Source organism: Calidris pugnax, unplaced genomic scaffold (assembly GCF_001431845.1).
Source record: "Calidris pugnax isolate Ruff unplaced genomic scaffold, ASM143184v1 scaffold219, whole genome shotgun sequence".
Taxonomy (NCBI): Eukaryota; Metazoa; Chordata; class Aves; order Charadriiformes; family Scolopacidae; genus Calidris; species Calidris pugnax.
In genome coordinates this window covers 2,155,964-2,169,737 of record NW_015094507.1, presented here as the reverse complement: position 1 = coordinate 2,169,737, position 13,774 = coordinate 2,155,964, and the positions used below count along the sequence as shown (strand labels likewise).

Sequence of the window (13,774 nt, the reverse complement as noted above, 5' to 3'; positions counted from 1 at the left end):
CAACCATCTGTGGCTTTTTAATTATTTTTACAAAGAAATCATCATCAGCTATTATAGCACATGAAGCCCTTGAGCAAGTAAAGGAGATGATCGGTAGGTTATAGCATTTGTTACTGAATGCCATAACATATTGATACAAAAGAAATTATTTTCTAATGACTAATGGAAGGCTTTGACTGTACCGTGGGTGTGTAATAGTGTCCTCTCAAAGGTATCTTTAGGAGTACAAATATTCTTGCATCTTTCATGAACCTTCTCTCTCTGTAAAAGAGAAAATGAGTTTTTCTGTGATACAGAACATTCAGAACATTTTTAGTGAAACATAACTGCATTATGCCAAATAATTTAGACAAGTTCACAAGTGTTGTTTTTTTTTGCCCTCTTAAAAGTTCAGATGATGTTTGTCCAGGTGAAAGGTACCAAAAATCGCAACCTACAGTTGATATGTTGTTTTTTTCTGTATCACTACATCTCAAGAGAAAATGAAAACAAAAGTTACTGAAGCAGTGAAATAACTTCTCTACATAATGAGATAGAACCACAGATCAATTGTAATTACACATTCAAAAATGTATTTGCTGTCTAATCCAGAAATCACGCTAATACACAATGAATGCCTTTTCATTGCAAAATTAATAGAAATTGCTTCCACGTCTTACTAATTAGTACCTTGCATGAAACCATGTATCTTGTTTCATCATGTTGAGCTTCTAATTTTATCTACAAGTGTAAACACCACCGGAGACCATAGTGGTGAGAAATTACATTTCTAAAGAACACAAGTGTCAGCTGGATCTCTGCTAGAAGCTACATCATGGGTCAGTTGCCTCTTCCCAAAATCTTCTTTCATTTAGTAGTCACTGCATTACACGCTTATTTTAACAGATGAACTCTTAAATGTTTTAAATATTGCATACGTGAACCGATGGCAATGGTTCAGTTACAGACAATTCACTTTCACATACTTTAACTATGACTTGCACAAGTAACACTCCCTGCAACCACTTCTGTACCAGCAGAAAAATAAGAAAGCTACAAACCAAGGAAGCAGAAAACAGCAGGAGACTTCTACATGTTCTTTCAGGTTAAAAAAAAAAAACCACAAAACAAACTACATACTTACTGACACCTGTATTTTAAGAGTTTGTAGAAGTCTCCTACTGGTCCTGGTGTCCTTAGATGTAGCTTAAACTTTCCTGTTACAAAAGAAATCAGCAAGATAATAGACCTATTTATAGTTTAAGAACTTCAAGTATAAATGTTTAGAGGCTCTTAAAAAACATCTCCAATCCTTGCAGCACATAGTCACGTTTTATATTTGATCCAAAGGTCTGAAAATTGCACTGTAGAGCCCAATCATTAAAAAATCCTTACAGAAAAAGAGATTAACAATCAGAAAGAATAAATATGAACTGCGAGCCCTGGTGCAGAGCTCAATATTCAGAAATACAAATAAAAAAATACATAGAGAATTTAGATAGCATTTTCCACACTACAAATGCTGGGATTATAAACCAGGAAATGCCTAATGAAGAGTCAACAAGCACCGAAGAGCAAATTAATTATCAGCTAACTGTATGATGGACTATTAGCAGGGACAAACTCCAATTAGAAGGATCTCAAATCTCTTTTTGTACGACGTGCATCTAACTGGGGGTTCTTACCGGAGTGATTTCCTGTTGGTATAATGCAAAATGTTCCTTGGTGATCTGTGGGAGGTAGAATGAAGGCGTGACTTCAGTGTCCACAAAGTCCACTCCCCATGTTTTTGTAAAGAAATCAGATTCCCTTTTTGCTAACCTAGGATCATTTAGTGCTGCTGGGAGATTGACTTTGGAATGATAAATAGTCCATCTGTGCTGATCCACAACTAGAGACGGGCTGTCACATAAATTATTGGGGTCGCCTGCAGCACAAAAGACAAGACAGTTTGTTAAGGTGAGAAACTGAAAGTTGTGTGTTTGCTAAAATGAGGTTCTTAAGCAAACCACCTTTTCACAACTACACAGTGGATCAGAATCATCCATGCAAAAGACACACGATATTCTCCTTCTGCAACTCTTCAACTTGCATTTCTTCTATCAGATTAACCAACACAAGTTTTCATCACCGTAGTGCGCTCACACTCATTAAATATATTTAACTCAACAACATTAGCTTCTGCTGAAGTGAAAAAACTTCCAACCACAAATGCATTTTTAATAATCTGAACTCAGTCAGAACGACAGCTGAAATTCATTAGCATTATATTTCATAATTCTTAAGATCCCACCCCGCCGACTCCTTTTTATAAACTAAGCTTTAGTACGCTACAGGAGCTACGACCCCAAAACTTGGGTTTATGATAGCTCCAAGTGCACTGGACGAGCCTTTTATGGGCTCTGACAGAATATACCCTCTTCTTGCCTGCCTGTAGGACGGATCACAGCTCTGAAGTGGAATCACACACAGCAAGATCCCGTCTATAACGTGGCCATCTGAAAACAAGCTTTACAAAGGCAGGCTCTCCCATTGCTCCAAAGGGACACTGGGTGGCATAAAGCACACTTTGAAATAAGACCATGGCTTAGTACACTCCACCCACCGTACGAGAAAATTTGACTGAACAATTGTACAATGGATTAGCAAATTTAACTGCATTTTCACTCTCCTTGACGCCGACGATACCTGTAGGTTCCTTGGGACACACATCAGGCAGCGACTGCACGGGGCGGAAACGTTTTGTGGCATCCATCTCCTTTTTGAAGAAAGCATCGCTGCTGTTGGACTGAGGCACTGGTGAAGAACTGTGGCTTGATGCCATTGCATAAAATCACCACTTGATAAAAGCTAAAGAAGAAAAAAAAAAAAATAAACACCAAGGCTTTAATAAACTTCTGGTTACAGGCTGCATCCAAACAATGACACTCCATCAGCTACGTAGTATTTTGTTAATTTTTGTATTTTGGCTTCAACTGCCACGTTTCAACAGCAACAGGGAAAAGTTTGTTTTAAACACAAAAATAAAAGGCAGAAGGTAACTTCATAGCCTGCAGAAGGTAACTTCATAGCCTGCTTCCTCCCACATCTCTACGTGAAAAAGATAATAAGGGCTGAGATGGAGTATTCTGTGCCCTCACTTTCTTGCACTGCCTTAAGGGTAGGACCTCAGCCCGGTCTTCTCCAGAGGAGGAGCCCTGCAGCCCGTCCTGCTGATTCAGCCAAGCCCGGCAACAGCTACCCACAGCTACAACAGATCATTAATTATTTACAGTAATTGAAATCATTCTCACGATTCAGATGAATCAGAACCTGGAGATTACGAGCATGCCACGTATACCAGAAAAGTAGGAGCACATACTGTGCAGACAACACAGACATCTTTTCTCCCTTGCATCAAGAAAATTGGGAATTCATCTTTTCGTGGCTGCCTAGTGAAGCAAATTATACTTTATTTCAATGTAAAAAAAAGCATTTGCAGAGAGAAGACAATTAAAACACAGATCAAAAAGGTCTGGAGTAAGGAAAGTCCCACTAATTTTCAGTTGAATTTTAAGCTCCCAACTTGAAAATAAACGACCTTAAAAATTTTACACCGGGGCTGAACAACATAATGAGTTCTTTCCATCTGTAAACAAAGCTGCATTTCCATCAAAGTATCAGCTGAGTCAGTAGTAAACTGCAGAACTATTAGAGATTCGAGAGTTTATTAAAACAACCCCATAATGTACAGCTCAAAGAGTGCCCGTTCAAAGGGACCGATCTGAATCCTCGCCTTTAAGGAGAAATAAACACATCTAGCAAGATCTTAGCGTTTAACTACCAACCCTTAAGGGACACCTAAATTACTTACTGCCCTGTGAAGGAGCACAAAAAGATAAAAGGCCTTTTTTATCTTCAATCGCTGAAGCAGGCACCAAGGGATGACTGTACGTCACCGTGTCAACTTCTAACAGCATCACATATATCACAGGAAACCTCAATTGGAAAAGAAAAAAACCAAAAAGTCCTTCTTTCTAAATGAGGTTGGGAGTGTCCTACAAAACAGTTCTGGAGACAAGTTAAGATACGTACAGCTTAGATATACATATGGATACACATAGATATACATGTTCAGGGGAGGTTCAGATTGGATATTGGGAAAAATTTTGACACTGAAAGGGTCATCAAGCCTTGGAATGGGCTGCCCAGGCAAGGGGTTGAGGCACCATCTCTAGAGGTTTTCAAAAGATGGGTTGACATAGAGCTTGGAGACATAGTTTAGTGATGTGGGGGGTTCTTTGGTATGCTTTTCGTTTGGTTTTTTTTTAATCAGAGTTAGGCTGATGGTTGGACTAGGTGATCTTAAAGGTCCTTTCCAACCTAGACCATTCTATAGAGCATCCCAATGAAGAGGCTCATAATGACCAAGAAACACGTATTCCAGCCAAAACTCTGCCCATTGGGTACCATTCCTGATGTTCACTGGCCACTCTCTCCCTTTCTGTCCGACACCGTAGCCAGGCGAGGAGGGGAACGTGCTTCCACTGGAATTTTTAAAAAGTGACTTTTAAAAGGGGTGAAAACAGACCAGCAGAACCCTTTCTAAAAATGTGGCACAAGGACTGAAAAAATCTGTCTCCCAGGTTTTCTTGGGAGCAGATTCCCTAGAAAAGTTTACGAGTCAAGAAAAAGAATGGGAGGGCTATTGGAGATCTGGCAGTAGTCAGAAAGGGAAAATAAAAACACCTTCCCAGACATCTGACAGACCTTCCTGAAATATCACAAAGCATTAATCTCTCTCCCCAAAAAGCCCCAAAGAAAACTTCTCTATTACTTGTGTTGCGCGTGGACACTCTTGCATTCTTCCCTTGACATTTCCAAAGCAACTTCTTTCTTCATGAAGCTCTTCCCTAATGCTTTGGGGTGTTTTTGTGAAAAATCTAGTTGATGATAATGACAAACCACTATCATTTTAGCATTCTTAAAAAACACACCCAGTGCTAAGTTATAACGATCAAGTCTCCTAAAGGCGTACAGTAAATTTATCCACACTTGGAACCGCTTCAAAGCTCAGTATTTGCAGTTTTTTTCCTGAAAAAAAAAAAGCCTCCGTAATATGAGCCACAGTCTGCTCTAGCCAGATGTATGAGCAAATAAGGCAATTTGTAGAAAGCACTGAAATCTTGTACTCTCGCTGGCAAGTCTTTCGTTAAGCCTCTCTCCTCTCCCCGTAATGAAATATTGCCTAAAAGTATATATTCTAAGATGTGAATTCTCTCAACTACATAAATCTCAGCGGAGAAAATGCTAACTGCACTACGCCAGTCCAAGGTTTTATAATAAATTTAAAAGACAATTTAACACTGAAGACTAGCTCAATCCCTCAGCTTCTCAAAAACAAACTATACCTACTCTTGGCACAGGTATTTTTATTACTTATCACCATAAAATATTCACATTGCCTTCGTGCATTGACAAATCTTAAAATAGAATGGAAAGTGTATAACAAAATATCAATGCAAGCAGTAACCTTCATACTATTAAGTGGATTTCAACAAGATATAAGGATTCACAGGCAAAGGCTTTCTTAAGTGGCACGCAATATGATGCTGTACTAAATTATTCATAGTTAACAGCTATTCTAGTAGCCTCATAAGTCAGGACGTTATGGATAATTAACCTCAACGAACAGGAATAAAACCATCTGGGCTGCCCAAAACCAGGCGTTCCTCAAACTGCAGTCCTAAAATTAGCCAAGTAGGTATGGCTTCAGAGAGAAAACTGTACAGAACTACCCGAATTCAATTCAAATTACAAAGGAATATGTGACGAGCCTATATGAAGACAAAACCCCTGCCCTACACCTGAGCCATTCTGCGTGCACTGACCTTGCAGGCAACAGAAAAACAGTTTCTTTCATTCACTGAAAGAAGAGCCATTTCTTGTGCCACGCTATTAAACCTTTTAGAGCTCAATGGACCTGTAACCAGCACCCTGAACCAGCGTTTTTAAATATGCAGCAATATATAAATTTGCCCATTTAAACGTACCCCAAAAAATGAAACTCAGTGTTCACACAGAACAAAACTGCCGCAGGATATTTTAACTCGTTCAGCTTTAAGTGCAAGTGAAACACAGGTAAATGGAGTTAACTGGGCAGAATGAATTATGAAATGGTGAGTCCCCCGAGCCTCCTACTTAAAAAAAAGCGTATGTGCAGCAACAAGAACATGCAGCCGTGTAACTTAATGACATCAATTTAAATTATATACAATTAAAACCGGGTTAGATTAACTCTGTTCTCTGCAGTAATCACCATAATTTACTCACATTTTGCCTAGCAATGTGTGTTAAACTAACTCAATAAAAAAACCCAACACTTTAGGGGTTAGATACAAGAGTAATGATGGAAATATTTACAGGATTATGGCTGCATTTGCAACATGCCTTCAGTATATTAAATCTATTTTGTATACACTGTATTAATTTTCTTAGTTTAAAAAAACTGACATTGTATCACACTGTCAAGGTAGTGACTTAATATCACTGAAGTTAAACACTTAAAAAAAAATGTAAAAAAAATAACCATCGCAACAATGAAAACAGCTTTTATGATTTGAATTTACAGTATTCTTACAGCCTGAACACGTGAAGATTGATATTTCGCAATTTTACAGCTTCCTCTTTAAAAAAAATTTTCCTATTTAAAAAAAAAATTCTTGTTCAGTAACACGCTCAGCAACGACGACACGGTTGTTAACAACCTGCAGCGTGGAATAAAAGGGCTGTGATGACAGAGGCTCCTGCAGAGTCAGCAGAGCACGAGCCAGTGTTGTGTAGTTAGGAATGTATTCATCACACGAATCTGAAGACTATGACTATGACTATGACGCTGTGACGAACTCCACAGCTGAGGCTTCAGCAGTTAGAAGAGCAAGCACAACTAAAGCCCGTGACTCAGAAGTAATTGCACAGGAGGGTTGTAACTCTCCAGCACGTGCTTGTTTTTGTATTATGACTCGCACAAAGTTCTCCAGAAACCACCCTTCCACCTTCTAGGCATTATTCACGCGCTTCGTTTTCAGATTTGCTATTGAAACATCCACTAACACCTCTCTACAGACACCAGAGAAGGTGCAAACTAAACCTTGCCTATTCACGGATATTAACTTCATACTTCTTCATTTTCAGGGCAGTTTTCCATTACCATTATCAAGCAATTTTCTCTTTCCTACTTGAGGTACCAGCTTTGCGCGACTCAATCGTGTTTACTGGGAAGCGTCACGCGCGCACACGTTGGTTTGGGAAGCTGTGATTTGTATTAAAAATAAAAACTGGAATTTATGAAACCAGCACAATCCCTGCAAGGTGCCTGAAGTAAGTTTCAACTTATGCACTGAAGAAACTCTGTGCTCTCCCCCCAAAATGAAAATAAATCTACAACCTATGAGTAAGACCTTCAACTTAAATTGGTAGTTTTGATAAATTGGCTCGTGCTAGAAGGAACTCAGAGCTTTTTAGCACCAGCCCTTCATACAATTCATAGAATCTGCTCTCCAAACTCGATTCTGGCTTCAAAAATAGTGATGTCTGGGAAGAGACACAGAGCACCCAGGGGAAAGAGCCCAGGGCTCCCACTGACCACACAACACTGGGCAAGTTGTCCTTTAATTACTGACTTTGTCTGGCAGCAAGAGTCAAACATTTTAATCAAAACATTTTAAGTCCTGCTCTGGTTACCCAAGACCCTCCGGAATAGAAAACCATCAGAAGTCACCCACAAGTCACTGTAAAGCAAAACACTTCACCATTTCTGGAAGTGATAAACACCAGAGATACTTACTAAGGAAAAGGATACCTGAAACGTAACTCGAAGAGCCAAACATATAAAGGATTCTTTCCAGGACCTCAACAGCCACCAATTTCCTGTTATTGGCTAATATATTTACTCTGTACTCAAAAGCTTATGTTCCCCACTCTACTATTTCACAGTTCTTTTTGCTAAATCAGCAGGATTTAACCCTGTAACAAGGAAACCACGGTATGAGCAAAGTACACACCACCTTTTTAAGGCAATGTCAACCAGCCTGGATTAACACAAACTTCCAATTTCTTTCAACCAGCTTATTCCTTGAGCTGAAATTTCCACTCTTGCCCCTGTGCCCCAAGACAGACACCTCTCTTTCAGCGGGGGAGCCACACTCAGCTTTCAGGAGACATTTTTTAAGCAGTTTCAGAGAATGAGGTTCAGGCTGCGGAAGCTCTTTTGCTAACCCAAGCTCTTTCTGAACACCTATTTCCACCCCAGGGTTTTAGAGTACGAAGGAGATGATCATCGGGGGAAGGATGAGTCAGGGGACAACTGTGACCTGTCCCTGTGGCAAGCCATCTACACTTGACGCACACACCAACACCAAACCTCCTTACACAACTCTGAGAGAAGCCTGTGCCAGGCCGGCCTTTCTGAAAGCCTAATAAATACAGGTATATTTGTATTCCAAGCACAGATCTAGGCCAGGCATAGAATGGACTGAGGACAGCCCCAAGGAGAAGGACTTGGGGGTGTTGGTGGGTGAGAAGCTCAACACGAGCCAGCAACGTGCCCTGGCAGCCCAGAAACCAACCCCATCCTGGGCTGCATCCCCAGCCCCGTGGCCAGCAGGGCCAGGGGGGGATTCTGCCCCTCTGCTCCGCTCTGGGGAGACACCCCCCCAGTGCTGCCTCCAGCTCTGGGGCCACCACCAGCAGAAGGACACGGACCTGTTGGAGCGGGGCCAGAGGAGGCCCCGGAGATGGTGGGAGGGCTGGAGCCCCTCTGCTGGGAGGGGGGACTGAGAGAGTTGGGAGGTTCAGCCTGGAGAAGAGAAGGCTCCGGGGAGACCTTGGAGCCCCTTCCAGTCCCTCAAGGGGCTCCAGGAAAGCTGGGGAGGGACTCTGGATCAGGGAGGAGAACCATAGGAAGAGGGGGAAGGGTTTGAAACTGAAAGAGGGGAGATTTAGATGAGATCTCAGGAAGAACTTGTTTGGTGTGAGGGTGGTGAGAGCCTGGCCCAAGCTGCCCCGAGAAGCTGTGGTTGCTCCATCCCTGGAGGGGTTCAAGGCCAGGTTGGAGGGGGCTTGGAGCAACCTGGTCTGGTGAGACCCTGCCCAGGGCAGGGGGTGGGAACTGGATGGTCTTCAAGGTCCCTTCCAACTCTAACCGTTCTGTGACTGTATGATGCATGAACACACATCATTTCTGTGTGTTCTGCACATCTTGTAATAGTGTCCCAAACCTTGTGTTCCCACGCTGAGGGTACACCTCCTCTGCAAAATTCGCGTGAGCGATGACCATCCAGATTAGCCTTCCTGGGATGAAAGCAACCTGACAAGTAAACTATATACAGGTAATCTGCATTTCTCATCAGTCCACGCTGTTTTAGTCCAGCACATTTTGTAATTCCTTGGATGGTGCTGAGCTGGGCCAAACTGTGCCACCTTCTCAGCAAACCGCATAATGGCGAGCATGGAAAAGCAAGAGCCCTCAAACAGCTTCAAGAATCATGTCACTACTCCCCCCTTATATCGTCCCTTCCATAGTGCCAGCTCAAAATGTTCTCCTCACACGGGAAACGGGCAAGGAAAGTAATCAGACTACAAAGAAAGACCAGGACAGTTACATTCCCACTGCAAACCTCTATGGGTCATCTACAAGGCCAAGGTAAAACAGCATCCGATTTTCATATGATTCTATTTTGTACTCCTTTCTTTTGTCCTCCCCAGCTGAGGTCACCTGAACAGTAGATTTAAAGAATAAAAAACAACAAATGCTTTAGTTGAACCTCACTTGTTCAGAGAATCTACTCTTGTATTTAAAGAAGATAACCCAAAAAACCCTATCACTGAACATCATATTGTCATTTCAATGCATGTATGCACAAGCTCTTTAGAGCAATAAACAAATGTAAAAATTTTGTCAAAAATTGGAACAGAATTTATCTCCCTGTAGACAAACTATCTGAAAAGTAGTATTTTATTCAGGTACTGAATAAAACAATTAAATGAAACATCTGTGGTGTACCCGATGTACTAAATGCACTTCCTCTCATCCGGAAATCTAACTGAACACTAATTTGAAATGAGAAGGCAGCTTCCGTGCTGGAGGAACACACCTTCCTACAGCCATTTAGCTCATTATGCGTCAAGTTCTTCCATGCCAGGGGTGGCAGAATCATTCAGAAACAATTAACAAAGCAGTAAAAATATGTATCAGAAAAGAAAAGGCCTTGTGGTGAGTTGCCCACACTGTCACACAAGAGAAGAGTGAAGTCTCTTTGCTTTTTTTTTTCTTTTTTGGAGGCATCAACATTACAGTGTGCATTTTCTCTTGGAAAATGGTGAAATATGAGCATCTCCCAGAGCTCCACCGAGGTGCAGGCAGCTGAGCAAAGATGAAGAAGCCCCGGCGGGCACTCCAGCCAGAAGCACGCCAAAGGCAGAGATCACGGAGCAGTGACATTTTGAGGAAAGGCAGAAGAACTGCACCAGCCAGAGCAAAACTTGTAACGCTCAGGTCAGGACAGAAGCTGATGGCAATTTGCAGCAACAGCAAGTTTCCCTGCGCAGGGTCCCCACTTGCTATTTTCAGTAGGGCTAGGCTCAATTTGCTAATCTGAACCTAATTTTCAAAAAAATTTGATTTATTTTTTTTCGCCCCCACAAGAATCATGTCTTTCTGAAGCCTTACCAAAGCCCTGAACGACTTGGAAGTAGCTATGAAAAAGCTAAATAAAAAAAATATTTGATAGCTTTTGAAAGCTGAGACCAGGGATTACCCCAAAGCAGACAGAGCAGCCTTGACACAGGACACCAGTCCAGTACCTTTTGAGAAGAATACTCAGATCTTTTTTTGTTTAAAACCTAGCACCGAGGTGAAGTGGGTGCAAAATGTTAAAAATATAGAGGACACAAATCTCAAGATGTGCTGGTAACTATTTCTTTGGGCTTCATCATATGAGGCCCCAGAAATATATATGTAGAACATGCATTTGTGCTCACCTTTTCTCTCTTTATGCTCTATTCATAAAATAAGACAATAAAAGAAGACATGGAAAAAAACCAAATAATAAAAGAAGAAATAAAACCCAAAAGAAAACTGAGCGCCTCCCAGCTGGAAGGGTAAGATACTCGTGGCCCTACACTCTTCTTGAGAAACTCGCAGCTCCGCATTTCCCCAAAAGTCTGAAGAAGGGAAAGCAGAAGTGGCTTCGATGACAAGCTGCTGCCCCAAAAGAAGAAACGATACCTACATGATTCCATTTCCCAATTTCTTCCTACTCCAACTGCCAGAGAGCAAGCCTGCGGTCTGCTTGCTACATTCTCTCTAGCGGCTCCTGACACTTCTCAGGCAAACGACGTTCCTGTCCGACCTCAGACCTGCACATCCCCTTTTCCTCCCATGAAGTTTGTGCTGTCAAGAGGAAAGCAAAATTCCTTCACACCTGCAACCAGGCTCTTACTGCAGAGAAAAACATCAGTGAAGAGCCAGGGACACCCACGCCAGATCCTGCTACTGGCAAATGGGATCACAGAATCACACGGAATGGAAGTGACTTCTGGAGATCACTCAGTCCAACACCCCTGCCAGAGGAGGTTCAACTAGAACAGGTCGCACAGGAACACATCCAGGCAGGGTCTGAATGTCTCCAGAGATGGAGACTACACACCCTCTCCGGGCAACCTGTTCCAGGGCTCTGCCATCCTCACGGGAAAGTTTTTCCTCATGTTCCGATGGGATTTCCTGAGTTCCAGTTTGTGCCCGTTGCCCCTTGTCCTGTCACCGGGCACCACTGAGAAGAGCCTGACCCCATCCTCTTGACACCCACCCCTTAGATATTGCTGAGCATTGATGAGGTCCCCTCTCAGCCTTCTCCAGGCTGAACAGCCCCAGAGCTCTCAGCCTTTCCTCAGCAGGAAGATGCTCCAGTCCCCTCATCATCTCTTTAGCCTCTACTAGCCCCTCTCCAGCACTTCCCTGTCCTTCTGGAACTGGGGAGCCCAGAACCAGACCCACTGCTCCAGATGGGGCCTCCCCAGGGCAGAGCAGAGGGGGAGGATGACCTCCCTCCACCTGATGGCCACTCTACCCCAGGAGACCCCTGGCCTTCTTGGCCACACGGGCACGTTGCCGGCTCATGGGATGGATGAGGTAGAGCTGCTTCTCCAAGAGCTTTCATACCTCACCAGTGAGGCTGCCCACACGATGCACAGCAGCTTTTGACAGCTGTAGATCTCCTGTCCATTAGTTCATTTTAGGCACTGTTGTCCTACCCAACGGCAGCACCATCCTACGCCCAGAGGATGTCAAGGGAACCACAGCTGGTGTCCACACTACAGTTTGGGAAAGAGTCCCACTGGCTCTCAGGCTAAACCAGCAATTCCTACAGCCACTACAACAATTAACACACTGCAGTCAGGTTTTCTAATAAAAGCACTCCTTCGCAGCACAGGGTTGCACAGGGTCACAGCTGAAGCAGAAGTCCACAGGGCAACCTCCTGCTCAGGCAGGGTATAGGTTAAGATGGTAAAAGCCAATACACCACCTGCGCTTTAAAACTCCCAAAAAAGCATACAGGCAAATCTGTACCCTAACAAATATTTTGGTGTATGTTAGGTACTTTACACATTTAGGCTTTACGTTACAGAACATCCAGTGATCCCAAGTATTTAGACAACACAAAAAGACACGAGAAGGAAAAGAAAATCAATAATACTATGGCCAAAACTGGACAGCTAAAGTTAATTTTTTTGTTGAGAGTGCAAGAAGTTGGTATTTTACAAATACGCATGGATATTTCTCTCAACAGAACATACCGCATTTGAAAAATTACAGTAAGGAAAGAATGTTTGTCTGCACAAATCCTAGATTTTAGGATCGCCTCTAAACCCAAGAGCCACTGCAATCCTAAATGGTTTTTGGAATCAACAAACCCTTGAGCTCTACACACCCCAGTCCACCCCATTGCCATTAACACGGGTGCCAGGGGCCAGCGTTACAGAGAGAAAACCCAAATACTTGCTCCAAATGTTACCTCCCCGCATTTCCAGAAGCTGAGCTGGCCAAGCAGGGCTTTGCCACGCCAGGAGCCGGCTGTACCTTAGCGAGAAGACGCCGGGAGTATCTCGGGGAGGCCGTCGTCATATCTCTCCTAGGCGCATCCTACGGGAAAACCGCCCGGTCTGGGAGCTGGTCGGTGACCTGCAGGAGAAGACCCCACATGAGAAAGGGCCACCAGGGCCTCGACTCGGGGCGGGGGGGCCCAGGAAAGCCCCAGGAGTGCTTTCCAGGCTGACACTTCCACAGCCTCCATGCCCCCGCTTCTGCCAAGGGGACGGGCACCCACTTCACACACCACCCGCCCGTTTCACCGCCGAGGGGGTTACCATGGAAATACAAAACGTAAATTCGCAGAGAAAAAGGCAGAAGCAGGCTGCACCCCCCCTCCCCTCCACACAGACACACAGAGCCTGGAAGCGGGCGCCCCTTCCCTCACACCCTCCTCTTTCCCCCCCGGCCCCGCGGAGGCCCCGGGCCCGCAAAGACAAAGGGCGCGGGGCCGGGGCGGCGGAAAGGAAGGGAATTCAACTTTCCCGGCCGCTCTCTGGCAGAGCTTCCCCCCCTCCCCGGGGCCGCAGGCGGAGGAGGGGAGGCACCTGCGCCGGCGGCCTAGCGAGGGCCGGCGGGGGAGCTCCCCGCTGCCTTACCTGCGGCGCCGGGAGGGCGGGCGGGCGGCGCGGCCTAGCGCGGCGCCGGCGCCTCGGCGGCGACACGTCG

General features: G+C 44.0%; 1 protein-coding gene across 4 annotated transcripts in view; it reads right to left on the bottom strand.

Moving 5' to 3' along the window:
- The window catches only part of VPS54 (VPS54 GARP complex subunit), a 52,133-nt gene extending 38,395 nt beyond the window's left edge, over nucleotides 1-13,738 (bottom strand). The window contains exons 1-6 of one of the 4 annotated variants that reach the window (XM_014964627.1): nucleotides 13,705-13,738; nucleotides 13,097-13,198; nucleotides 2,668-2,829; nucleotides 1,801-1,906; nucleotides 1,665-1,709; nucleotides 183-261 (exon numbers count right to left, since the gene is read on the bottom strand). In XM_014964627.1, coding sequence (XP_014820113.1) covers nucleotides 183-261; nucleotides 1,665-1,709; nucleotides 1,801-1,906; nucleotides 2,668-2,803 — 366 coding nt within the window. In that variant the 5' untranslated portion in view covers nucleotides 2,804-2,829; nucleotides 13,097-13,198; nucleotides 13,705-13,738. The other 3 variants (XM_014964624.1, XM_014964625.1, XM_014964626.1) reach the window with 3 other exon arrangements.
- Nucleotides 13,739-13,774: the final 36 nt, after the last annotated feature.